Raw genomic sequence first — 27,329 nt, 5'->3', positions numbered from 1 at the left:
TGTGTGTGTGTGTGTGTGTGTGTGTGTGTGCGTGTGCCGATTCATTTTATTTACTACTGAGACAGACACTGGGTGAGTGGGAAGGTAGACCAGTGTGGGTTAGTGGGCGGGAAGGTGGGTGAGTTGACAGGAGAAAGTAGGTCTACTGAGGAATAGGTTCATGGGATCAATAGGTCCAAGGCTGGAATAGGTCCATGAGGGATAAGTCCTTGGTAGAAATGGGCCCAAGTGGATCAGGTTTGAGGGGTAAAATATTTCCATGGCTGAAATAAGGTTTATGTAGGGATATGGTTTTCCTGATGAGGAGAGACTAGGTCCATCAGGGAAAATAGATCCACGTGAAAATAGGATTATGGGGAAAACAGATCCAAGGGAAGAACTAGGCCCTTGTTAGAGAATAGGTTCATAGCAGACAACAGGGTTATAGTGGAAAAATGGCTCCATGGGAGTGTAATGGGGTGTATTAAAGCCGGATTCTCTCTTTGGCTCATTGGTAACGTGCGCGCGTATGAGGCGCGGAGGCCTGAGATCGAATCTCGGCCAGGACGGTAATTAATTTGTTAAGTTTCATTTCGGTTATTACATCGGTGGCAGCAGTGGGATGTAAGGCAAGGGCCTTGAGGGCAATGATGTTGTACAGCCTTACATCCCGGGGGGTGAGCTGTCCACTGTGATCTGCAGCGTCCCCGTTGGTGGCCTCCTTTGCTCTGCACTACCACGTGCGTTCGAAACTGACCAAATTAATCACCAGGGGAAAAAAAAAAAAAAGAGTGATGTAATGGGGTGTATAAATGCCTGCGTTGCCTAGGGGCAAAGCGGGGATCTTCTCTTTGGCTCAGTGGTAACGTGTGCGCGTATGAGGCGCGGGGACCTGAGATCGAATCTCGGCCAGGACAGTGATTAATTTAAGTTTCATTTCGGTTATTACAGGAGAGACTTGGTCATTGCTGGAATTGGGTTATAATATGGGTGAGAGATTTACCTTTGGAGAATATAGCCAGACACGAGATGTGTTTTAGTTACTTCTTATTTCTTAAGTGCCTGCAGACATTTTCCATTGTCATGCTTCACCATCTGTCTTTCCTGCAATTTAATCAGGTGTCAGTATTGAGGTTATGTGGTCAAGCAGAATAAGCAGGGTACCTTTGTACTGTATATTATGTTCACGTTCTTACCGTGAGTTATTCAAGCCTTCGAAATTCTGGGTTTCTTCCTATAGTGTAAAGAATATCTTGTGTGAGACAGAGCCGACAATTTTGAAAGCTAAAGCGACGAGTGAATGGAGGTGGATATATTATTGCTGGATCCCCTGATGATATATTTAGTAGCAGCAGTAGTAGTATGAATGATGGATGGATGATGATGATGATGAGCATTATTATTATTATTAGTAGTAGTAGTAGTAGTAGTAGTAGTAGTAGTAGTAGTAGTAGGATGAAGGTTTGGAGGGTGAAGTGCTTGAAAGGGTACAACAAGGAAGAAAGGTTGCTGGTTCTTTGAAAGCAGTGATAAGAAACAGGGAAGTGAGCATGGAAGTGAAAAAGTTACAACATGACAGTATTGTGATACCAACTCTAACGTACGGAAGTGAAGCTTGGACGTTGTTGGAAGGACACAAGTCAAGAGTGAGAGCAGTGGAAATGAGTTATTTAAGAGGAGCCTGTGGAGTCACATGGAGAGACAGGCTGACGAATGAGGATATAAAGGAGCGTTGTGGTGTGGATGTGGATATGATAGGAAGCGTTATGAGGAACACACTGAGGTGGTTTGGCCATGTGGAGAGGATGGAGGGTGAAAGACTGACGAAGAGAGTGTATGTGAGTGAGGTGGAGGGAGGAAGAGGGAGGGGGAGGCCGAGGATGAGATGGAGGGATGGGGTTGAGAGGTATATGAGAGAGGGGGGTGTGAGTTGGGAGCAGGGTAGTGAAATGGCGGAGGACAGGGCGACTTGGAGGCGATTTGTTTGTGGCCACCCCAAACGGGATTGAGGCGTCTGGCAATAGATAGATAGATAGTAGTAGTAGCAGTAGTAGTAGTAATAGTACCGTAGTAGTAGTAGTAGTAGCAGTAGTAGTTGTAGTAGTAATCACCGTGATCATCATCATCCGGACCTCCTTTCCCATCCTAGGGTAGGGTGAGGAGTAGCACGTTCAGACAACCTATGTTTGCCCAGTCCAATGGGCCACGCTTCTATTCAGTCATCATTCAAGCCCCCGGAATCCTGGCTCTATCTGATTCGCCATAAACATTCACCACAGCGGAAAGAAATGTGAAAGTGTGAAGAATGTACAGTTAGTAAATTATTAACCCATGGGGATGAAGTAAGGACCAGATGGAAAAAATATTTTGAAAGCCTGATGAATGGGAATAGAGAGAGCAGAGAGGTTGTTAACATGACTGGTTTTGGGGATGAGCGGAGAAGGAATGCAGTGCCAGGAGACGTGACACTCGCACAGGTGAAGAACGCTGTGAAGCGGCTGAAAAATGGGCAGCTGGAGTTGATGAGGTGTATGCAGAGATGATTAAGGCTAGTAGAAAGAGAGGAAGGAAGTACTTGTTGGAGATATGTAAGAAGGCATGGATGAGTGAAACTGTGCCAGCAGAGTGGAAAAAAGCTGTGACTGTACCCATGTACAAAAATAAACGTGAGTGAAGTGAGTGAAAGAATTTTCGTGGCATAAGTTCATTGAGTGTGGTAGGGAAAGTATATGGAAGAATTATTATAGAGAAAGTATGAGAGATATCAGAAGTCCTAGTGAATGATGAACAGTGTGGCTTTAGGAGTGGCGGTGGATGTGTGGATCAAATATCTGCGGTAAGACAGATAGTGGAGAAGGCTTGTGGGAAGGGCCATAAGGTGTTTATGGCATTCATGGATCTGGAAAAAGCATACGACAAAGTAGACAGAGAAGGATTGTGGAAGGTTCTGCGCAAGTACGATGTAGATGGTAAGCTGCTAGGTGACGTCAAGAGTTTTAATAATGGTAGTGAAGCATGTGTAAGGGTAAATGGGCATCTAAGTGAATGGTTCTCGGTCGGTGTGGGCGTGCGACAAGGTTGTGTGATGTCCCCATGGTTGTTCAATATATATATATATATATATATATATATATATATATATATATATATATATATATATATATATATATATGGGATGATGAGAGAAATAAAAACACGAGTAATGGAGAGAGGGATGGCGTTGGTAATGAATGGTGATTTTTTTTTTTATGCGAGGAAGAAGGAACCAAAGGCCATGAGCCTGCAGTAACAGTTCCCTCCAAGAGAAAAACAAAATACAATAGAGAGCCAAATTCAAGATCCGAACATTTCGAAATGCCTGGACACACTGCGTTTGAAAGACTGGAGATCATAGGCAGCAGGAAATACAGACAGAGGGAGACAGTTCCAGAGCTGACCTGTTGCATAAATGAAAGACTGGGAGTAACGGTTAACTCTTGCATTAGAGTGTTGGACAGAAAAGGGATGAGAGTTTGCTGCTAGACGGGTGCTACACGTCCGTCGTAGAGGTGGAGGAATGCAAGCAGACAGTTCAGAGGAACAGTGACCATTAAAGTAGCGATAGAAAAGAGATAAAGATGCAACAGTGCGGCGAAGAGACAGAGGTTGAAGGGAGTCAGTAAGAAGAGGAGAGTTAATGAGACGAAAAGCCTTTGACTCCACCCTATTGAGAAGAGTTGTATGTGGGGAGCCTCCCCACACATGAGAGTTGTACTCCACACAGGGGCGGATAAAACCCCTGTATAGAGTCAACAATTGTGCAGGGGTAAAGAAAGAGCGGAGTCGGCTTAGCACACCCAATCTCTTGGAGACAGATTTTACAAGAGATGTAATATGATCTTTCCAAGATAAGTCCCGAGTAAATGAAACCCCAAGCATGTTCAGTGGATGGAATATCTCAAATTTGCTGTATGCTGATGATGCAGTAGTGCTTACAAATACCGCACAAGAACTTGGTAAATTAGTGCAGGGTTTTGCTAATGCCCGCGAGCGTTGTGCCTTGAGAGTAAATGTAGAAAAGAGGAAAGTGATGGTTATTGAGAGAGAAGGTGAATCCCAGCGTGATGTTACAGTGAATGGAGAGAGACTGGAATTGGTGAGAGAGTTCAAATACCTTGGTACAGTAACAGAAAAAAAGAGGAAAATGTGCAAATGAAGTTGAAAGTAGAGTGACACATGGAAGGAAAGTACCTAGTGCAATGAAGGCCTTGATAAGAAACAAAGGCTTGAGTGTTGCAGCTGCACGAGGCTTATGTGAAGGTGTGTTAGGCGGTGGCTGAATAGGTTGAGAGGCAGCCTGCAGTCCTAATGGACCATAGGACCCAGGATCGAGTCCCGGCTGGGGCAGGGAACAATTTAAGGATTTGAATTTCCTAAAAGCCGACTTTTCTGATCTACCAGAAGACCCGCCGACATGTCGTAAAAATACCCCCGTTAATACCAATACACCAGTCCTGTATGAGACAGCCCTAGCATGTATTCAATATGGACAGTGGGTGTTAGTGCCGAACTGGTGACATGTAGAGGTATATGGTATGTAGGAGGACTACTGGGTCTTGAAAGCAGGCTGTGAAGCCTATGCCCAGAGTCGGACACATCAAAAAAAAATAAAAATCTTTAACATATGGATGTGAGACTGGTGTTGCATGAAAATGAAAAGTGAAGAATAAGAGCACTGGAGATGGGACTGCTGAATTATTATTATCATTATTATTATTATTATTTTTTACGAAGAAGGAAATCGCTCGCATTCGCTCAATTTCAAAGTTACGGCCGTCATACTTGGCCAAGTGAGTCCCCCAGCTGCTGTTTCATGTGGCCCAATATCATCCAGTTACCAGTACTGGTTTTCCAGTAACATTTAAAAACCTATAAAAATATTCTATTCGCAGATCCTCAGAATCCGCTAAAGTATCGACTTGAAATTTTTGTGGGACAAAGCCAAGGTCAGAGAGCAGGTCTGAAATGACTATGGGCCTATTTGAGCCAGAAGTTTCTGAGATCGCCCGGGGGTTAATGGAAAGTAGTTGGGAGTTACTGAGCGCACAGTATAAAAAACCAAGATAGAATTGAGCTGTAATCACTAAATTTTGTATATTTATAGAACTTGATATGCTATGCGTGGCTACCAAGGATGAGTAACCTTGACCCAAAACTCAAGGTCACAGCCATGGTCAAAGTTCAAAATACTTTTTATGCACTGAGGTCACATGCGCAAGACGGATGACCTTGTCATGTGGTGAGTTGTTGAAATTGCTAATGAAAATTTCCGTTTTCTAGTTATTATTATTATTATTATTATTATTATTATTAATTACAGTATTATTATTATCAATCATAATCATCATCATCATCATCATCTCATCCAATCCATTATCTTCCCATTTCCCATAAGGAGCACAGGACCCTGTGGCTTGACTACTTCATCCCATTACTTAAGGTGAGGGTGACCAGTCACCCACACCTGAGTGGCATTGTAAGAGGATGACATTCCATCCTCGGATAAACGGTATACCTTCATGAGTCACAGCCAGTTGGAGCGCCGTACAACACTAAAGCACCAGGCGCCCATTTGGTTGTACTATTACCACCGAACATAAATGATTTCCAAGGCTACAGTAAACAATATCGCTTGCCATTCAGTGCAGTTACCTGAAGGTAGCCCTACATCGAATGAGTGAATGGTAGGAACCCCTGTTATTATTATTATTGCTATTATTATTATTATTATTATTATTATTAATGTTGTTGATGTTGTTGTTGTTTTTTGTTCATGATGATGCCGATGATATTACTCGAACCCCATCAGCGTTGGTGTCGGCGTTATTATTATTATTATTATTATTATTATTATTATTATTACTATTATTATAAGAGCCTCCCAGCACTATCGGGCCACAAAGCACTTGCCCCAATGACAGCAGTTTCTAAACAGCTACCACCATCAACACCATCATCACAGCTACCACCACCACCATCATCATCACAGCTACCACCACCACCAACATCACAGCTACCACCACCACCATCATCATCATCACATCTACCATCACCACCAACATCACAGCTACCACCACCACCATCATCATCATCACATCTACCATCACCACCACCATCATCATCACAGCTACCACCACCACCATCATCATCACAGCTACCACCACCACCATCATCATCACAACTACCACCATCACAACAATCACCATCACAGCAATCACCATCATCACCACCACCATCACTATCACAGCCCGTATCATCACCATCATCATCACAGCTGTCACCACCACTACCATTACAGCTGCCACAACCACCATCACAGCTATCACAGCCACCACCACCATCATCACAGCTACCACCACCACCACCACCACAACCATCACCACCACAGCTACGACCACCATGATCATCATCACAACTATCACCATCACCATCACAGCTACCACCATCACCATCACAGCTACAATGACCAACACCATCATCACAATTACCACCTCCATCATCACAGCTACCACCATCACCATCACAGCTACAATGACCACCACCATCATCACAGCTACCAATATCATCATCACAGCTACAACCACCATCACCTCCACAGCTACCACCACCACCACTAACACTACAGCTACCACCACCATCACCATCACAGCTACAACCACCACCACAGCCACCATCACCATCACAGCTACCACCACGACCACAACCACAGCTACCACAACTACCACCATCATAGCTACCACCACCACAACCATCATTATCACAGCTACCACTGCTACTACCACCACCACTACCACAATCATCACAGCTACCACCACCACCACAATTGCAGTTATCACCACCACCACCATTACAGCTACCACCACCACCACCATTACAGCTATCACAACCACCACCACCAACATCACAGCTACCACCACCACCACCACCACCACCACTACCATCACAGCTATCACCACCACCACTACCATCATCACAGCTACTACCATCACCACCATCATCAACACAGCTACCACCACTATCCCACCACCATCATCATCACAGCTACCACCACCACCACCATCATCATAGCTACCACCACCATCATCATCACAGCTACCACCACCACCATCATCATAACAGCTACCACCACCACCACCACCACTACCATCACAGCTATCACCACCACCACTACCATCATCACAGCTACTACCATCACCACCATCATCAACACAGCTACCACCACTATCCACCATCATCATCATCACAGCTACCACCACCACCGCACCACAATCATCATCACAGCTACAACCATCACCACCACTACTGCCAAAATCATCATCATCATCATAGCTACCACCACCACCACCACCACCATTGCTACCACCACCACCATCACCATTGCTACCACCACCACCATCACAGCTATCACCACCACCACCACCATCATCACAGCTACCATCACCACAACCACCACCACCACTGCTACCACCACCATAACAGATACCACCACCACCACCATCATCACAGCTACCAATACCTCCACCACCATCATTATCACAGCTACCGCCACTACCTGGAGCAGCATCACCACCATAGCTATCACCACCAGCACCAGCACCAATGCTACCACCAGTGCTGTGGAACTGAACCCAGACCTTAATGCAGAACTGCTGAAACTAGCATATTTTAGAGGAGCTGAACCAAATACCGAAATCAGTAGGATTTTGGCAGTTCCAGTTCTGGCTATCATTATTTTTTTACATTATTGAGGAGCAGTTGATACAGTAAGTGTCAAAAGCAAATGATGCACAAGAAATCACGTAGAAAAGAATCTATAACTACTGTTCAAAACTGTTTCATCGTTATATTTATATGAAGTGCACATCTTTAAGTCTTATACAATATAATATTCAGTTATTCAAAGAAACCAAGTGAAGAAAATTTAATTTCTTAGTTCATTGCATTCATGTTTGTCTGTAACCTGTGCTTTGCCAATAACATGTTTGCAATATGTGAAGACCATAGACAGAAATCCATCCATCCATCCATTATCCAATCCTACGTTGCCCCATGAGGAGCATAGGAGTCCTGGGCTAGGCAGTTGGTCCCGACATTTAAGATGAGAGCGAAAAAGTGTACGAAATGAAGCAGATTATAATACATATGGAACTCTGTGGGACATGATTGTGAAGTAGGTGTCATAACTCATAAGCAAATGATGCATTAAGAAATCATGTTACAGAAAAATCTCTAACTGCATATTAAAATTATCATCTTTATGTTTACATAAAGTGCATATCTTTAAGTTCTGTATAGTATATGTTCAGTTATTAAAGTAAACCAATTGAAGAAAACTGACTTCCTCAATAATTTACATTGAACTTTGTCTATAACTATAATCTGTACTTTACCAGTAATATGTCTGCAATACATTAAGAAAATAGAAAAGTATACAATATGAAGTAAGTTAATCCATACTCTGAATAATAATGTTCTGATCGGTTTAAGAAATTATTTGGTAGTACAAAACATCTCATTGTATACTCCTAGCTGAGTTTCCCCTGTTTAAGAACCAGTTCCGGAACCTGTTCTGGAACCGGCATACTGGTACAGGAGCTGAACCCAAATTCAGATGTAATTAGTTACGGTTCCTCATCACTGGTTAACACAATTTTCTGCTGAATAAATAGTTTGTTCATACAATCAATGAAGTAACGGACATAGGAGTATGGATGTACAACCCCCTCATCCCTCAGTAAGGGTATATAAAACTCCATGGAAATGCCTCACCACCTCATCCACATTCATGTATTGGTGTCAATCATTAGAGGCCAAAAAATTCCCTTTCGGAAAATTTCAGTCGACATGAAACTGAAACTGGTTCATCTGGGACCCAATTTCAACCATCCTACCAAGTTTCATCAAAATCCTTCTTCCAGTTTTGACTACACACACACACACACACACACACACACACACACACACACACACACACACACACACACACACACACACGCAAGATTATAGTTATATTAGATTAGTACCTCAGCCGTCACAGTTGGACGGAGGTTATGTATTCACCTATGTCTTGCTTATTGCTTGCTGGAATCGAATGATTTGGCAGGCATGTTGGTCAGTTCCCTATGTTTGTCTGCCTGTCTGTGTTTGTATGTTTGTCTGCTCTCTATACATCACAATTTTGCACCAGTCGTTCTGAAAAAAATCAAAAAGTACATATCCAGAAACCCTGGAAGCCTCTGGGCTGGGTGGGGGGGTTGAAATCACTGGGACCCAGTGGCCAGCCAGGGCAACGTTGTTCAAAATTTTGAAAATCGATTTTTAAAAACCAAATTGAAGAGAAACATCTAGCGCATCTGGCAATGCAATTTCTAGCATCCTAAACCCATCCTGTGCTCCACAATGAAGCGTGAAAAAATTTGCCAAATGACTGCCTAAACACCAGTGGAAACAATGCAGACACAATCAGAGCCACCCGGCAAGCACCCTGCCTATGACAGTTTCGTTGCTTGCCAGAATCTTTCGATTCGTCAAGCATGTTGGTCAGTTCCGTACGTTTGTTTGTTTGTCTGTTTGTCTCCTCTCTACAGGTCACAATTTTGGTCCAATCATTCTGAAAATAATATCAAAAGGTAGATATCCATAAACCCTGGAAGTCTATTGTTTTTCATCAAAATCAGTCAAAGGCCCTGGGCAGGGTGCGGGCTTGAAACTGTTCAATGGCAAGGGGACTGGAAATCGTTGGGACCCAGTGGCTGGCCCAGGCACCATTTTTTCAAATTTCGAAAATTGATTTTTTTTTTTTTTTTTTTTTTTTTTTAACGAAACCGAAGAGAAGCGTCTGGCGCACCTAGCAATGCAATTTTTAGCTTCCTAAACCCATCGTGTGCTTCACACTGAAGCACGAAAAATTTCACCAAATGACTGCCTACACGTCGGTGCAAACTAAGCAGACACAATCTTATCTATCTGGAAGGTGCACTACTTCCAACATGCTGATGGAAACAAAGCAGACACAATCAGATCCATCAGGCAATCTCTCTGCCTATGGCAGTTTGTGTGCTGCTTGCTGGAATCAAAAGATTCAGCAAGCATGTTGGTCAGTTCCGTATGTTTGTCTGTCTGTCTGTCTATTTATTTGTATGCTCTCCACAAGTCACAATTTTGCGCCACTTATTCTGAAAAAAAAAAAAAAAAAAATCAGAAGGTAGATGTCCATACACCCTAGAAGCCTATTGTTTGTCATCAGAACAGTCAAAGGCCCCGGGCTGGGTGGGGGGGGGGTTGAAACCCCTCAATGGCTGTGGGTCCGGAAATCGTCGGGATCCACTAGCCGGCCCAGGCACCATTTTCCCAGATTTCAAAAATCGATTCTTTTTTTCTTCCCAAGCTGAAGAGAAACGTTTGGCGCACCTGACAATGCAGTTTTTAGATTCCTAAATCCATCCTGCACTTAGCAATGAAGTGAGAAAATAATCGCAAAATGACTTCCTACATGCCAGTGAAAACTAAGCAGACACAATCGGATCCATCCGGAAAGCACTCTAATGCCCACATGCCAGTGAAAACTAAACAGACACAATCGGATCCATCCAGGATGTGCTCTGCCTATAGCAGTTTCATTGCTTGCCGGAAACTTTCGATTCAGCAAAATATGTTATTCAGTTCTTTATGTTTGATGCTTGCCAGATTCGAATGTTTCGCCAAGCATTTTGGTCAGTAACATTGTTTGTCTGCCTGTCTGTCTGTTTCTTTGTCTGCTCTCTACAGGTCACAGTTTTGCATCAATCATTCTGAAAAAAAAAAAAAAATCAAAGGTAGATATTCAGAAACCCTGGAAGCCTATTGTTTTTCAACAAAATCGGTCAATGGTCCTGGGCTGGGTGAGGGGTTGAAACCGCACAGTGGCCATGGGACTGGAAATCATCAGGACCCAGAGGCCGGCCCAGGCACCATTTTTTTTCAAGTTTCGAAAACAGACCTTTTTTTTTTTTCTTACCAAACTGAAGGGAAACGTCTGGTGCAATTTTTAGCTTCCCAAACCCATCCTGTGCTTTGCAATGATGAGCAAAAAATTTCACCAAATGACTGCCCACACACTGAAGGAAACTAAGCAGACACAATAGGATCCATCCGGCAAGTGCTCTATTGCCCACACGCCGGTGAAAACTAAGCAGTCACAACTGGATCCACCCAGCCAGCATGCTGCCTATGGCAGTTTCATTGCCTGCCAAAGTCTTTTGATTTGGCAGGCATGTTGGTCAGTTCCATATGTCTGTTGCTTGCCAGAATCAAAAGATTCAGCAAGCATGTTGGTCAGTTTCGTATGTTTGTCTGTCAGTCTGTTTGTGTTCATGCTCTCTACAGGTCACAATTTTGCACAAATCTTTCTGAAAAAAAAAAAAAAAAAACAGAAGGTAGATATTCATAAACCCTGGACGCCCATTATTTTTCACAGAAATCGGTCAAAGGACCCAGGCTGGGTGGGGGGTTGAAACCGGTCAGTGCACATGGGTCCAGAAATCGACAGGACCCAGTGGCCGGCCCAGGCACAAGTTTTTGAAATTTCGAACATCGACTTTGTTTCTTACCAAACTAAAGAGAAACATCTGGTGCACCTGGCAATGCAATTTTTAGCTTCCTAAACCCATCCTGTGCTTCCCGTTCGTTCATTCGTTTACAGATTCCCTGCACCTATAGTGCAGGCCGGTCCATACATTAGCCCGGTCAGTGAGGTATGGGGTGATTAAAAATGCCCAGCACACACGCCCTGTCTCCTGACTGGCTTTGTGGTGTGTGTGCTGTGCTTCCCTGTGAAGCGCCAAATATTTCGCCAAACGACTGCCTACACACCGGTAAAAACTAAACAGATACAATCGAATCCATCTGGCAAGTGCTGTACTGCCCACACACCAGCGAAAACTTAACAGACAGAATGGGATCCATCTGGCTAGCGCTCTGCCTGTGGTAGTTTCATTTGTCTTTTTCAGTGTTTGTATACAAAATATCAAAAAAAAAAAAAAAAAAAAAGTACCGTAAATGATTTCAGTGATATGTGGTGGACAGGTGGGCACTGAGTTGAGGAAGAGTTGATTGGATTCTGAGGTGGTCTCGGATCTGGATCCAGGAATTAAAAAAAAAAAAAAAAAAAAAAAAAGCTAATGTCGGCGGAGGTGTGTGCTCCCTGAGATTGTGTAACAGGGTAGACTACGACCATAGAACTTATAAATCATAAGTTATATGGGCGTTTGCGGTCTGTGCTGTTTGAGTGCTTTCTTTATTATTATTATTATTATTATTATTATTATTATTATTACAGTTTCCAAATGATTTTTTCTGTTTATCTTGGTGTTTTCGTTCTTCTAAACAAGTTCACTGCCAGTACTTCACGGCTCCTTTTCTCGGCTCCGGCCTTAGAGTTATTATGCATGTACCCTGGTCTGGCATACCGAAGCCCCTTTCTCTGGATTTACATTTACGTCTTTAAAATGGTTTTTCTTTTTCATTTCAAAAAGAGAACCATCATAAGACAGGCGTGGAACCACAAGATGCCAAACTAGCCAACCCAGTAAAAGCGTTTGGTCTCTTCAGCATTAAATGTTGTAACTGTACAGGGTGTTTGATTCAAATGTGCCCCATCGGTGGACTCAGCCCTTTAGCCTGTTTTACATGTATAAGGGCGTGTGAACTCAGCCCTGTGGCCTGTTTTACATGTATGTGTGTTTAACCTAAAGAACAATCTGCAAGAGGCAAACCTCGGTAATCTCATGCATTTGATCACATATATTTACTTTCTAACAATAATTATTATTATTGACCTACCCCATCCTCCAGGCCATCACCGTCAGCGTCGTTGTCACACACGTCGCCCACACCGTCTCCGTCAGCATCCTCCTGTCCCGAGTTGGGCGTCTGTGGACAGTTGTCCTGACGGCACTTGGGCTCCCGGCAGGTTAGCTCAGCGTCAGGGTAGCCATCCAGGTCAGAGTCAGGGCCGCATTCCAGTCCATCGCCCGCTGTACCTACGTCACACTAGAGGGACCCGGGTTAGGTTTACTTAGGATAGGTTACCTCCGAAAAGTGGCTCAAAATTCACACCTAACTCCTGAATGTAGCCCAGTATTAATCTGACTCCTAATAGTGACCCAACATTCACACCTAACTCCCAAGATGGTCAACTTTTACTTGGTTCTAATTCTCAGAACTGTCTCAGTATTAACTCCCAACCTTCGAAAGTAGCTAGCATCTTACTGTAACTCTTCAGTGGAGCAGTATTCACATCCATTTCTCAAAAGTTTACCTCGCCCTTGTCCTCGCAAGTGACGCCATCACCATGGAAACCAAGAGGACACTGGCCACAGGAATAGAAAGGGTGTGTGTCAGTGTCGATGCAGTCTACGCCGGGGAAGCAGGGTCGCTCGGAGCACTGCTGTATCCCACCTGCACCTCCACCTACACCCCCACCTGGCAATGAAGTAAATGACGATACAAATGATATTCCAGTCCCCATCAACACTATATTTTCTTATACCTCCGGTTCTGGAAACGACTTAATAGTCCGTTCCCCAAGGCTCAGCAATCTTTCTACATGTGACACTACTTCACACGTCACCACTTGGTGCCGATGTCCACTGCACATATTATATACATACTTGGGATGTCTCATTCAAAAAGAAAAAAAAAAAAAAAATACCATACAGACGATAGTCCATTTGCCATAACACTATCTACCAGTTACCATCAATAATATCCACAAAGATCACACTATAGATCAGCGACAGGAAACCAGGATACATTAAATATTGCTATGGGTAGTTTACATGGGACTAACGGGGTACATGGGGGGGGGGGTGTATGGTGTAAATAAATGTTTCTCAACCTTTTTACTCGTATCTTTGTGGACCCCTTGCGTCCGAGAAAACATTCCGGGGACTCCGTAGGAACTACAGCTAAATAGGTTGTGATATCCCCGCCCCATTTTCAGCATTTGCTACCGTATAGAGAGCGAGCAATCACGTTACCTGAGTTTGTTTACAACCCCATGCTGGACGACAGAAACGACGTACTGAGCGCTACCTCTTAATGTGAGTATAACTATATATTACGTTTATAGAGATGTCAGTGTCAACTACTCAGCTTCCTAGGGAGGTGGGACATTTACAAAAAAAAAAAATCTGTGTCGTTGCATAGAAAAAGTATGCATTTTGGGTTTGCAAAACCCCTACAATTTGTCTTCCAAAGTGTTCAAAGAAGTAAAAAATGGCATGGTGGGCATGAAGTTTGAGGACTTGCCAGACTTGGACTACCTTGGCCTTTGTCACTACTTCATATTCAAGCAGACCTATTATAGAGGAGAGGAAATTAAAGCATGCAAAAGCTTAGAAGCCTGCAACCACCTTGTGCAGGGATGAGTGACGAATCTCCCACCAAGGCCCTGGAACCTTTACTTACGCAAGTACTTAGTAGTGCTAAGTACACTTTGACGATATTTTTCACAAGTTGCACTTAACTCTGAACAACATATTCATTCAGTAAATTCATGTATAGGCTTATGTACAAAATAACAGGTAAATGTCTTGAAAGCCTATAAACTGGGGAACCGTCGACCTAACCAAACCTATACTATCCATGTTTTGTCGGGGACACGACCCACCGAGGGATTCAAGCTTAGGTCCTGAAAGTAATTCATGATCAATTTTCCCGTAATGCTCAGTACTGGCTGGGCCTCACGGTAAATATTCTTCATCATATTAATTCACTAAAGTGGAATGAAAGTATAAAGCAACAGGGACACTGCTTGAAGGCGTAAAGGCGTACAGTACAGAGAACCTTTCCTGTTTCGACGAGGAAACGAGGGGCACGTCGAGGCTAGGTGATGTAAGCAATTACCCATGAATGTTGTCATAAAATTAAGTTCTGGCTGTACCTAAGGTAATAATTTTTTGTCAGAGCCATTTAGCAAATTAGAATACATGTAGGGAACAACAAGTAAACGTCTAGAATGTACAATTACCAGCACTGATAGTTGTTACAGTGTTTGGCGCGTTTTTGTAGATGTGCCAGGAGTGTGTGTGTGTGTGTGTGTGTGTGTGTGTGTGTGTGTGTGTGTGTGTGTGTGTGTGTGTGTGTGTGTGTGTGTGTGTGTGTGTGTGTGTGTGTGTGTGTGTGTGTGTGTGTGTGTGTGTGTGTGTGTGTGTGTGTGTGTGTGTGTGTGTGTGTGTGTGTGTGTGTGTGTGTGTGTGTGTGTGTGTGTGTGTGTGTTGTGTTTGAAGTCGTAAAGCAAAGGACTGAATTACCTCTCGATCAAAGGAGGTGGTGGTAGTTCATATGGAAGGAGGGAGGGGGAGGGGAGGGGGTTTGAAGCTGTGTCCGAACACCAGACCATCCTTGATTTCCTGGCCACGGCATCGACGAGCCCTGGATACTTTCTTGGATTGCAAGTCGACGTGTGGTGAGCGGAGCAGAGAGAGGGGGACGGGCTGGGGTGGTGCGTGGAGTAGTATGAGGGGGGGGGGACGCACAGATATACCCTTTGAAGACGGACGTTGTGTGAGGGTTAATGCACGAGGCAGGGAGGAAATATTTCTTATAAATTCGATGAGGGGAACAGAAAAGTTTGGTGGATGGATAGAAATGGGTAGGACGGGATGGAACTGTGGTGGATGGCGAGCCAGTACTATGGTAGTTCATCCTTTGTAGTTGGGGGTTGTGGATGGAATGGTTTGAGTGTGCATCATGAAGGTCAGTTTCCAAGGTTTCTCCAAGTACAACAAAAGGAAGAACAAAAAAGAACAATAAAGTATTCACGCACCGTTCTCATATACCTGGCGTCTCACGGCACAGGTAACATGATACAAGAGAATAATAATGTGTAATAATGTATGCAAAATTTAATAGTTAGGAAAAGGTGCTACATAACCTATTACACCCACGAAAATACGGCTTTAATCCCTCATTACAAGAGACCCATCCTGTTGTGTGGAGACAGGAAGGCCAATATACAAAGACGTCATTGTGCTAAAAAATTTTAATGGATATTGTTTTTGAACCTGTTCACTACAGAAGGCACTGAAATGGACTGTATAACAATTTAAAAATCGTTTGGAAAAACAAGAATTAAGTAAACTATAACCTTAATATGTAAGGAAAAAGTTGGAACCAATACGTGTGCTTACCTTGTCCACCTGAAGAACCACCACCATTTTGCAACTCAAGCTGTAGACAGATAGAAAGACAGCAGGATTTATAATACTGGCAAAAATGATGATGATTATGATGATGATGATGATGATGATGATGATGATGATGATGATGATGATGATGAGGAGGAGGAGGAGGAGGAGGAGGAGGATTATGATGAAGGCAAGGTAGTTTAATGTCTCTTCCTGCTGCGATCCAAGGGAAAAAAAAAAAATGGATTTACGATTGTAATATGACTGTGACTAATTTGTTACAGCTGCTGAGAGAGAGAGAGAGAGAGAGAGAGAGAGAGAGAGAGAGAGAGAGAGAGAGTTTAAGATAAAACAAGAGAAAAATGAATGAAAGAAAAAGATAGAGAGCGAAACAGAAAGCAAGAGACAATGAAAGAGAAACAGAAAGAGGAAGAAAGACGAAAGAGAAGGAAAGACGGAAAGACAGGACAGAAAAAGAAAGAAATGGTGAGAAAGAACGATGGAGGTAAAAAGATAATGAGAGAAAAACGACAGGAGGAAAACATGATAGACAAAGAGCAAAGAGAAGGAAAAGAAGAGAAACGGAGAAAGAAGGGAAGAGAAATACGTAGAAGAGAAGGAAAGAGAAAAACAAAAAAAGAAGGAATGAAAGAGGAAGAAAGAGAAAGGCAGGAAGTGAACTAAAAGGCAGAAAGAAAGAGACAACGGTTAAGCATGAGAGAGAGAATGAATGAAGGACTGAAAAAAGATGCTGAGAGAGAGAGAGAGAGAGAGAGAGAGAGAGAGAGAGAGAGAGAGAGAGAGAGAGAGAGAGAGATGTCAGGTGTTGAGTATACTTGTAAATTTCTAGCATAATTATGTCTTTGCACTAACTTTTCCTCTTAGCCTGTTCATCTAATGTAGAGTTTTTCAGTTTATGTAAAGTCATCAGAATTTTAAACGTTCCTAATTTTTCATTTCAACGTAATATTTTACCTGCTCATTACATATTGCTGACCATGTGGGTAATGTGATTATCATCTGTGTTTGAAAAGGATTTGCTTAAAATTAAATTATAATAATCAGTTTCTTAATATTGCCACTCGAATTTGCAAAATGTTTTGAAAATAGGAGTTAGAATATTTTCTCTTTGGCCAGCGTATTAATAAATATAATCATCCATAGGACTCGTTGTTGTTCAAGCGAGTGAGCAAAGCCATCGAGTGAGAACTTTACATACAGCAAGATCCAAAGCTCAGCAGCACAACTCAGTTATCTTGGAAACTATTAAAACTACTGTGGCTCTACACCGCACATCCTTGGAAAGTTTCTGAAAGAGTAACAGCTGTTACTTAAGTGACCTTTTTTCGCTGCCGGATTGCTAAAAAAAAAAAAAAAATATTCGTCTAATGTCTGTTATCTCGCAAAGAATTAAAGCTGCGATAGATTTACACACATCGATGGAAAGCATATGAAAAGGTAATAAGTGTTACTGAAGGACTTTTCTCAATATTGGACACCATACTGCTTTTAAAAAACGAACACCCACCAAGTTAGGCACTAAAAAGATATCTCGATAACTATCAAAGTTGCAACAGACCAAGGAGTAGACTGCAACACCAGTCGAACAAGGCGGTACTCTCGAGGTGGATGGAAAGTTGATGACAGAGAGAGCTTGAGCTCTCGTTCCACCAGCCGTCTGGACTAGCTTCTGGCCATCCCTCTTTGCTGAACTTTTCAGTGTTTCAGTAACACGGGTGGCCAGGCAGCATACACTCTTACTGTATATATCATCCTCTAGCTTTTTACATCAAACTGCAAGCACATTACACAGCACACTTCCTGTTTCAATTTTTTTTTTTAAATGGTGTCTCGACACCTAGCCTTGGAGTCCACGTGGAAAGGGGGTGTAATAAATACCTACATCATCCTCCCTTCGCCCAGTGACGCTCAAGCGAGATGCATGGAACCATTGTCTAACTCTCTCTCATCATTTTTGCAACATGCGAGGCCTTTGCTCTGAATTTCTCTGCTAAACACTGCCACTCCTCCTCTAAACCTCACCTCTTTCTCACTGAAACCCAGCTGTCTGAGGCCTCTGATAGCAAACCCTTCTCTGCATCCTCCTACTTTCTCTATACTCATTTCAAACCAAAGGTAGTTGTTGGGTATATGTAGGCAAAAATATATCCTGTTCTGATGTCCCTGAACTTGTATCCTTTGAACTCTATACACTTCAGCTTCGGCAATCATGCCATTCTCTCATTAAATATATCTGTGTTGTGCACTTACCCCTTGAGTCTACTGGCTATTAAAAAATCTTTGACTATCTTATTTCTAAGATGGAGCATATTCTGTCAATTTCTTCATTCTCTGAAATCTCTATTCCATGTTATTTCAATGTTCACCACCACCTTTGGCTCTCCTCTTCATTCACTGAACAAACCTACATCTTTTTTCTCCTTAATGGCCTAGAACAGCTTGCACAGCACCCTGCCTGTATACCTGATCGTCTTGGAGAGAGTTCCAACATACTTGATCTTTTCCATACAACTAATTTTTCTGCTTACTCTGTTGGGCTCCTCCAGTCACAACCTAATCAACTTAACCTGTCCTATTGCTCCAGTAAAGTCTGTGGACCCTTCCAAGGGGCAGCATCTGTGGCACTTTGGGCTACTGGTTGGGAGGCCCTCAGAAGTACTTCTTTGATTTTCCCAGGAATGTTTACAGCTTCTATGGTCGAGACTCATCTGACTGTGCTCCTCGTGCATTACTGAGGTTATTCTTTCGGGCATGGAAGCATATATTCCTTTCTTTTATTCTCTGACTAATTTTAAAAGTTGGATTAATTACGCTTGTTCTAATGCGCAACAAGAAGGCCTACAATAGGTACTGGTGCCATCCCGCCCCCGAATTTCATCTCTATTATGTCTCTTTCCGGAACCATGTTAAGTCTGTTCTTCGCTCTGCTGAAGATTTATTATATTCGTTCTAAAGGCTCTAAAGTCTCCATCTCAGATACTTCCTGGTCTTCTGCACCTTGTCAAATACTTTTCTAACAACTTTACATCATCATCCTTCCCTCCTCTTTTTTACTCTGATGGTTCTGTAGCTCTTCTATTGAAAAGGTAGAACTTTTCACTAAGACTATCTCCTCCAATTTCACCCTAGACGATTCAGATATTGTTCCTCCATCTCTTCCCCCTTCTGACTTTCTCATGATTGACATAAAAGTGTTCTTGGTTGATGTAGATTCTGCCCTTGCTGGTCTAAATACTAACAAGGTACAGGGGCTTGGTGGGATCCCTCCTGTTGTTCTCAAGAACTGTGCTTTTGTGCTTACACCCTGCCTAGGTAAACATTGTCTATTGGCTTGTACCTTTCCTGCTTGTTGAAAGTCTTTTTTCATCCAGCCCGCCCCAAAGAAGGGTAATCATTCGCATCCACCTAACTATCACCCAGTTGTTTTAACATCCGGTATTTCTAAAGTTTTTGAATCAGTTCTTAACAGGAAAAAAAAATAATAAAAAATAAAGCACCTTTCCTATCATAACTTCTTCGATTGCCAGGATGGCTCCGGAAGGGACGTTACACTGGCGATCTTCTCACCTTCCTTTCAGACTCCTGGTCTGACAATTGACATCTCTAAGGTTTTTTTTATTGAATCTGGCACAAATCTATAGTTTCCAAACTGTTCTCTTATGGTTACTATCCTTCTATCTATGGTTTCATCTCTAGTTTCCTTTCAGGTCTTTCTATAGTTGCTGCTGTAGACAGCCATCGATATTCTAGAGCTATCAGTAATGGTGTTTCTCAGGGTTCTGTCTTGTCATTCTCTTCATTTTACTCAGCACTGACCTTCTAAGCTGTAGCCTACATCTAACCCTACCCATTCTTACGCTAATGACTCCACTCTTCGCCTTTCCATGTACTTCTTGCAGCGTCCATCACAGCAGTTACTTAAAAAAACACGGGATGAAGCTATGGAACACTAATTTGTGACCTGGATCATATCTCTGATTAGGGTAAAAGTAACCTTGTTGTTTTAATGCATCCAAAACTCAGCTTCTACGTCTTTCGACCCACCATAATCTTCCACCGTTGTATCCATTAATATTCAACAATACTCAGCTCAATCTTGCATCATCTCTAACAATACTTTGAGTTTCATTCTCTCTTGAAAAATCTGCTTCCAAGAAATTACGTGTGCTAACCCAACCACATGCCTTCTTTACCTCCCACACGGATGTTGACTCTATACTGGGGTTTTCTTCGCCCCTGTGTGAAGTACAGCTTTCATGTGTGTAGGCCCTGCATGGAGGGTCTCCCTACATAATACTCATCTCAACAGAGTCAAAACCTTTTCGTCTCATCAGCTCTCCTCCTGACTGACTTCTTTAAATCTCTGTCTCTTTGCTGCACTGATGCATCTTTACATCTTTTTTAGTGCTGCCTCAATGGTCACTTCCTTCTGAACTGTTTGTTTTCCTCCTCCATTCCAGCGGGCGTATAGCACACTTTTGGCAGCATTCTCTCATCCCTTTTCTGTCCAGCTCTCTAATGCAAGAGTAAATTGCTACTCCAAATCCTGTATGTATGTAACAGGTCAACTCTGGAACTGTCTCTCTCTGTCTGTACGCATTTCCTACTGTCTATGACCTCCATTCTTTTAAACGAAATATGACCAGGAATCTCAAAATTAATGGAGCTTGATTTTTTTTTTTCCTTGAAGGAAACAATCTTGGGGAGCTTCCAGGCTGCAATTCCTTCTACCTTGCATTAAAAAAAAAAAAAAAAAAAAAAAAAAAAGATGGTTGTTGAAAGGCTTGAGGAAAATTAGGCTAATTGGTGTTATCTGACAATATATTGTTGAAAGCAGCTAAAATGTGCCAAACTGAGCACATAAATTGAGTCACGTGTAACCCACCATGTTATGGCATGAGAATCCAGAGTTTTAACTTGATAGTATGCACTTTCAAAAAGAAGAAGAAGAAGAAAACTTTTCAAACTCTTCATTAATTTCAAGTAGGCAGATGGCGTACTTCTTTTAGCTAGTAAAACAACACAGCAAGCTTGCTCGCTTGAGCACGTTCCACACTTTCAGGTGTGGACGCCTATATTTACATTAGTTATTCTCACAAAGAACAAAGACTACTTTTAGCATTTTGGTGTTGTCACTCACCACGTTTGGCTATATGTGGTCTGTTTTTACCTCAAGAGACGGGGCGACTCTTACAACTTCAGTACTAAGTTGTAACTGTATGGATTTCGATAATCCTTAGTAAGAATGATTCTCCTTAGTCCCCAGTTAAATTGGCCCTCCAGTCTGACTACACCTGGCCATCATCCGAGCTAAAAGGGGTTAGGAACTTCGTCAGGTTAGAATAAATGTGCTACAATTCAGTCCATATAATACTTGGGGCCGTATTCTTGTCAGTTTGGGAGGCTTTGTAGCATGTCTTTATTAGCAGTTCCTTTTAAATATTACACCTCAGGATTTTCTTATGGTACCATTATTGTTTTTAATACCGCCATACATTGCATTAATAACATATAAGGGAACATAAACTCGCCATATACTTGAATAAACTGGTAAGGAAAGATGCTGGACAGCCTCCTTACCTGACGACAGTACGATCCTGAGACAAGTACAGGGTGGCCCCATGGTGTAAACAAGAGCCGGGATACTTCTTGCATGTTGTGGGGACGGCTCATTCACTGTTATCAATACCTGCCCCGCATCAATTCCTCATATCCCAACACCACAACCACGCCCACACTACCTGCTTGAGCCGTCCCCGCAACACATAAAATACTGCCACTGAGTTTCTAGTGGAGCGCTATTTACGGATCACCTCTATGTGCTGTAACCCTTTGACTGCCGGCATTTATTCTCAACTGAATAAAATCGTTTGGCAACAGCCGAAATAAAATTCCTTGGCGTACAGAATTACAGAGAAGGTTACTCGAGATGATTTTGGAAACCTTTAAGTAATAGCATTCCTTTCAGTGAACACAGTGTCCTGGTGTTTGCATGTATAAAGCAGTCCAATGCAGTAACCTCACAAACGGGTCACACCAGCATGGACACCACTAGGGCCACATGTTCACCGTGGCTCGGCTGGTGCCAGACACACCGTGAAGCCACAAGTTGTTTTTATGGAATTTACATATATGGCAGATTTTAAACTGCATGTGCAAAGCATGACTTATAAAACTGTGGTCAGTAAACTAATCTATCTGTCCATCTATCTATCTATCTATCTATCTACCTATCTATCTGTCTGTCTATCTATGTTTATTTGTTTAAGCACTAAATATCAGTATTACTCACCAACTTCTGGAGCTGAGCCGACAGTGCATTCAGTCCATCTATGTAACCCTGAAGGTAGTTCTTTTCTGTTGAAAAAGGGGAAGTTATTGACTTAACATTGAACTCGCGTCACTCTGATGACGTATTTTTTGTTTTCTCCCCACAATAGTCTGGGGATGTATTCATACATGATCTTAACTGATCGCAATAATAATCGTCTCCATAACAGTCCGTATTATCATCAGGAATATGGTTGTTTTGTTGTTCATTTCAAATCTGTTTTAACTGCAGCTTGTAAATGATAGTTCATTAAAAAAAACAGCCCCTGGGCAAGTTCACAGAAGTGGAGGAAAATCAGAGCACCTAAAAAACAGCTAATAACACAATCGATTGCCGATAAGTAATCCATCCACCCATCCATCATCCAATCCTACGTTGTCCCAGGAGGAGCGTAGGAGCCCGGGGCCAGGCAAGTTGGTCCTGACATTTAAGATGAGAGTGACCAGCCTCACTCATCCCTGAGTGGCATAAAGTGGGCAAGAAACCCCAACCAGCCCTTGGATATAAACCTTCACCGGCTCAATCCGATTGGAGTGACATAATTACCCACTAAACTAGCGGGCACCATAATTTGGTTATATGATTACCACCCAGCGTAGTAAATGGTTTCCTGGTGTACAGGAAACCATTTGGCTTGTTACTCAGTGTAGTTACCCATAGGCAGAAGGAAGATGAAAGAATGAAGGAGAGAAAGACGGAAGAGGGAGTGTAAAGTCACCTGTAGGCAGAAGGACGAGGAATGAATGAAGTAAAGAAAGACAGAAGAGGAAGGAAGGAAAGAAGGAAGAAGGATAGGAAAGGGCAGACACCCGAAAGCAGCACTACATCGAGTCAGTGGATGGTGAGTGCCCCCACCTACCACAATAATAATAAGCACAGAAAAATTAATTTCATGATTACCGTACTTGGTTACTTACGTTTTTCTCTCACATAATTCCTCGAAGTATTTAATAACAAGTTAAACTTTGAGACATTTGAAAATTCCCGCTCCTTTTCGGAACTTTCAGTATTAGCAACCTGGCCTCTGCTGTACTTTTAAAATCATAGGCTTAATGTATTGACTCAGACACCAGAAGATTCTTGGTAAAGATAAATTATGTAAAACGTGTATATATATTCGTACCGTTTCAGTGATGGTTACGGCCCCCATGTTCCAGGGTTTAGGGCGGGCAACCCTACTTCATTCTAGCCATCTCCAGTCATCTTTACGAGAGACTTTTCGAACTGCAGGGGTTACATACAGACTTCTTTAACCCTGTCAGTACCATAGATCATTCATAAGTTTAATAAAATCATCTGAGAGGAGCAGAAATAAACAATTAACACGTCTTTCATTTTAACTGAAGGACTTAAACTAACATCCTTAAAGACCACAACTTCCCGCCAAGAGCGTGACTTTCTACCCTAAGTATTCCTTTATTGTTTCATTTTCAGTCTCTCTCTCTCTCTCTCTCTCTCTCTCTCTGGAGCCTCTGTGGTACAATGGTAAAGTGTGCGTTTTCGTACACTGAAGAACGAGGGTTCGCTCCCCGCCATGGTAATAAACTTTGGGAGCGTTCTTCTGGCCACGTACTGCATTGGCGGAGACAAGGGGTGCTATGGTTGAACCAGTGTCGCATACTAAAGTATGCTTGCACCCAGTCGGCTTGCGCGGGCCGATTACACTTTGTTCACAGACTACACACACATCCAAAGCCACTCCAACACAACAATTACACTTACAAGCACTTCTCACCCTACATACAATCTCTACCAGACAGTCTAAGCCACTTGGTAGAGATACATTGGCCGTATCGTCCGCACTTTGGTAGGGATAGGCCGTTCCTGCAGTGCACACTCAAACGGCTGATGAGATGATACATATACAGTATGTATATATATATATATATATATATATATATATATATATATATATATATATATATATATATATATATCCTATACTCTGTCCACATTATCCTGGCCGACAACAGTCTAATCTCCACATTGAATGCTAAGCTGTAACAAGAGATTTATAGTAAAATATGGTGCTAGTCGTGAAGAAATGCTATGGAAAGGATGTACAGCCGTGGTATTGGCTTATTCTGCCACTGGATTACGAGAAATAAGATGCAAAAGGACGGAAATCTCCGCCAAGTCGAGGTGGACAAATTTTAACCTCTGAAATCGTCTGGCGGTACTAAAATAAAAAGGAAAAGAAGTCACCGTATGGAAGGGACTTACGTAGACTGATTATCACCTCTTCACTTCAACTCATATAAGCTGAATAAAATCGTTTGGTGGTGACAAACACAAAATGTAAGAGGCGTCACCGTACTGAAGGGACTTGTGGAGGTGTTTCTAATACTTTATCACGAGAGGTCTGCCCTAAGTCCTGTAAAGTCTGAGGGAGACAGAAAGCGTGAAATAAGTATAATTCATTGTGCTGAAGGAGTTAATGGAAATCGTTTCTCTCATTGCAAGAGGACACTCCTGAACAGATTAAATCCGTCTTGTTGTAGCAGGAATAAGTCACCGTAGTATTGGGATTCATGGAAATCATTTTAATATGTACACAGGGGTAGGTCTTCTCTAAGCTAAATATAATTGTCTGGAGGTGGCAAGAACAAAATCTAAAAGGCAGCCGTACAGAAGAGTGCAGTCGAGATTATTTGTAAATGTTATATTCATTATTAGCATGCCATTATATATATATATATATATATATATATATATATATATATATATATATATATATATATATATATATATATATATCATATGTTTATTAATAATGCTAACTGTGTTTTCATTTGTAGTTTAGTAACACCGTGCAAAATGTGTCAATTCTTATATCGTTTTTCTAATTTGTAAACAAATCCGGATTTATCTTGTGCGAACGGTCCACCATGTTGTTTTCATAACGAACACCATATCATATGGGCCAAGCTAGGAGATGACCGAGGTACAGTATTGTATTTCAATATAGCTGTGTTATCATGTGATGTGTGCTTGCTAATATGTATCATAATGTTAAGCCATAACTGAAGAAGAATTAACAAATTTGCTTCCTGATGTTATGCAACATAAGAAGTTAAATGTTTGACTTCGTTTCTTAGACAAAGAATTACTATTTTCCAGTTTTACGGGATTGAACGGGAATCAAACAGAAACAATATCAAGAGGTAATAGAAGAAATAAAATGTCATGAAAGCACATTGGTAATTTCCCTGTAAGGCCACTTATGCCTTGGCCACCTAATAAATTATTTCTAGCTTCTTCACTACGAGATATTTCCACTAAGCTGAATGTAACTGGTCTGCGATATCACGGATAAAAAATAGTAAAGCCATCGTACTGAAGGGGTTACTAGGTTAGGTTAGGCTAGGATTTATAGGGTATATCACGGGAGGTTAGGCTGTACGGAAAACTGCCAAGTGCTCACCCAGGGAAGACGGTGGATTGAGGGAGTAAGCGATGCCCACGAAGATTAGAAGAAGAGCCACTCTGGCCGCCATGCTGCCCACTTTCCCCTCTGCCTGCCTGCCTGCCGCAACAAACGCCGGGAATGGAGTGATAGAAGAGGGGGGTCAGAGCGATTTATAAAGCTCGCGACCTCCCCCCCCCCGTGAGTGTGTGTGTGTGTGTGTGTGTGTGTGTTACTGAAGGCAAATTATCTGTAATAGAAATATAGAAATGCTATAAAAGAAATGAAGGTGTATTATGCATAATCAACAGCAAAGAAAAGGATGCAACGAAGTCTGCTATGGCACTTGCAATACGGCTCCGACTCTCAAGCGAGCAATGCAAGATGTTTGGGGCTCGGGTTATCCTTTCAGCCCGAGAACGTCATAATTAGTTCTTTACTCTTTCTGTCTCCTAACGACTGGATTAGGATTTTTTTTTTTTTTTTACTGAAGTGTTGGTTAACAGACTCCACCTTCATTGACTCCACATCCAGGGGACTCCTCCGAGGTTAATGAAGATCATCTGCAGGTAGCAAGGATTTAATTTTAAAAGTATACGTACTTAGATTTCGTGTGAATTCGTTAATGGCTCAAAGTCTGAATGCTGCTGCAAGGAAATAACTGCATCTGAAGGTGCGTGTTAATGACACAGTATTCTTATATCAAACCCTTTGGCCAGAGGGTGTATTTTTCTCTTCTGTTTTTGCTAGTTCCGAGAGATTTTTTTTTTCTCTTTGGGATAAACTTGACGAAGTGGAAAGGTTATAGCTTACATAGCTTTATTAGCCCTTTCACTGTAAGACATCTCCCCTAACCTAAACAAAAAAATCAATCAGTAAATTAAAAAAAAAAAGATAACTGAATTAAAACAACTCCCTCACTTTAATGACGTAAAAATCTAAGACTATATCAGACTCTTTTAATAATTTAATCACATAGTGAAGAAAGCAAAGTAATTTCATGCAATAAATTAGTATCTATGTGAACCTGTATACGTTCACGAAATCAAAATCAGTCAGATGAAGACCTTTATATTTATTTTGACAAGTTAGATACAAATATATATATATATATATATATATATATATATATATATATATATATATATATATATATATATATATATATATATATATATATATATATATATATATATTTCATCATCATCATCATCCATTTGAGTGACCACTGCAGGACCGCCCTATCTGACCAAAGTGGGAACGATACAGCCAATGTATCTCTACCAAGTGGCTTAGGCTGTCTGGTAGAGATTGTATGTAGGGTGAGAAGTGCTTGTAAGTGTAATTGTAGTGTTGGAGTGGCTTTGGATGTGTGTGTATTCTG

The 27,329-nt window shown here is 41.9% G+C and overlaps 1 protein-coding gene across 1 annotated transcript in view; it reads right to left on the bottom strand.

The window, feature by feature from the left end:
• The window catches only part of LOC145415623 (cartilage oligomeric matrix protein-like), a 108,812-nt gene extending 82,768 nt beyond the window's left edge, over positions 1 to 26,044 (bottom strand). The window contains exons 1-4 of the mRNA XM_080284844.1: positions 25,964 to 26,044; positions 22,501 to 22,565; positions 16,191 to 16,230; positions 12,838 to 13,047 (exon numbers count right to left, since the gene is read on the bottom strand). Of these exons, the coding sequence (XP_080140970.1) occupies positions 12,838 to 13,047; positions 16,191 to 16,230; positions 22,501 to 22,529 (279 nt within the window). The 5' untranslated portion in view covers positions 22,530 to 22,565; positions 25,964 to 26,044. The remainder of the gene's footprint in view (positions 1 to 12,837; positions 13,048 to 16,190; positions 16,231 to 22,500; positions 22,566 to 25,963) is intronic.
• Positions 26,045 to 27,329: the final 1,285 nt, after the last annotated feature.

The sequence above is a fragment of the Coenobita brevimanus genome, chromosome 103 (assembly GCF_032717465.1).
Source record: "Coenobita brevimanus isolate Jiangsu-jjx chromosome 103, ASM3271746v2, whole genome shotgun sequence".
Classification (NCBI taxonomy): Eukaryota; Metazoa; Arthropoda; class Malacostraca; order Decapoda; family Coenobitidae; genus Coenobita; species Coenobita brevimanus.
Note: the sequence above shows the minus strand (reverse complement) of the source record. Positions and strands in the feature narration are given on the sequence as shown.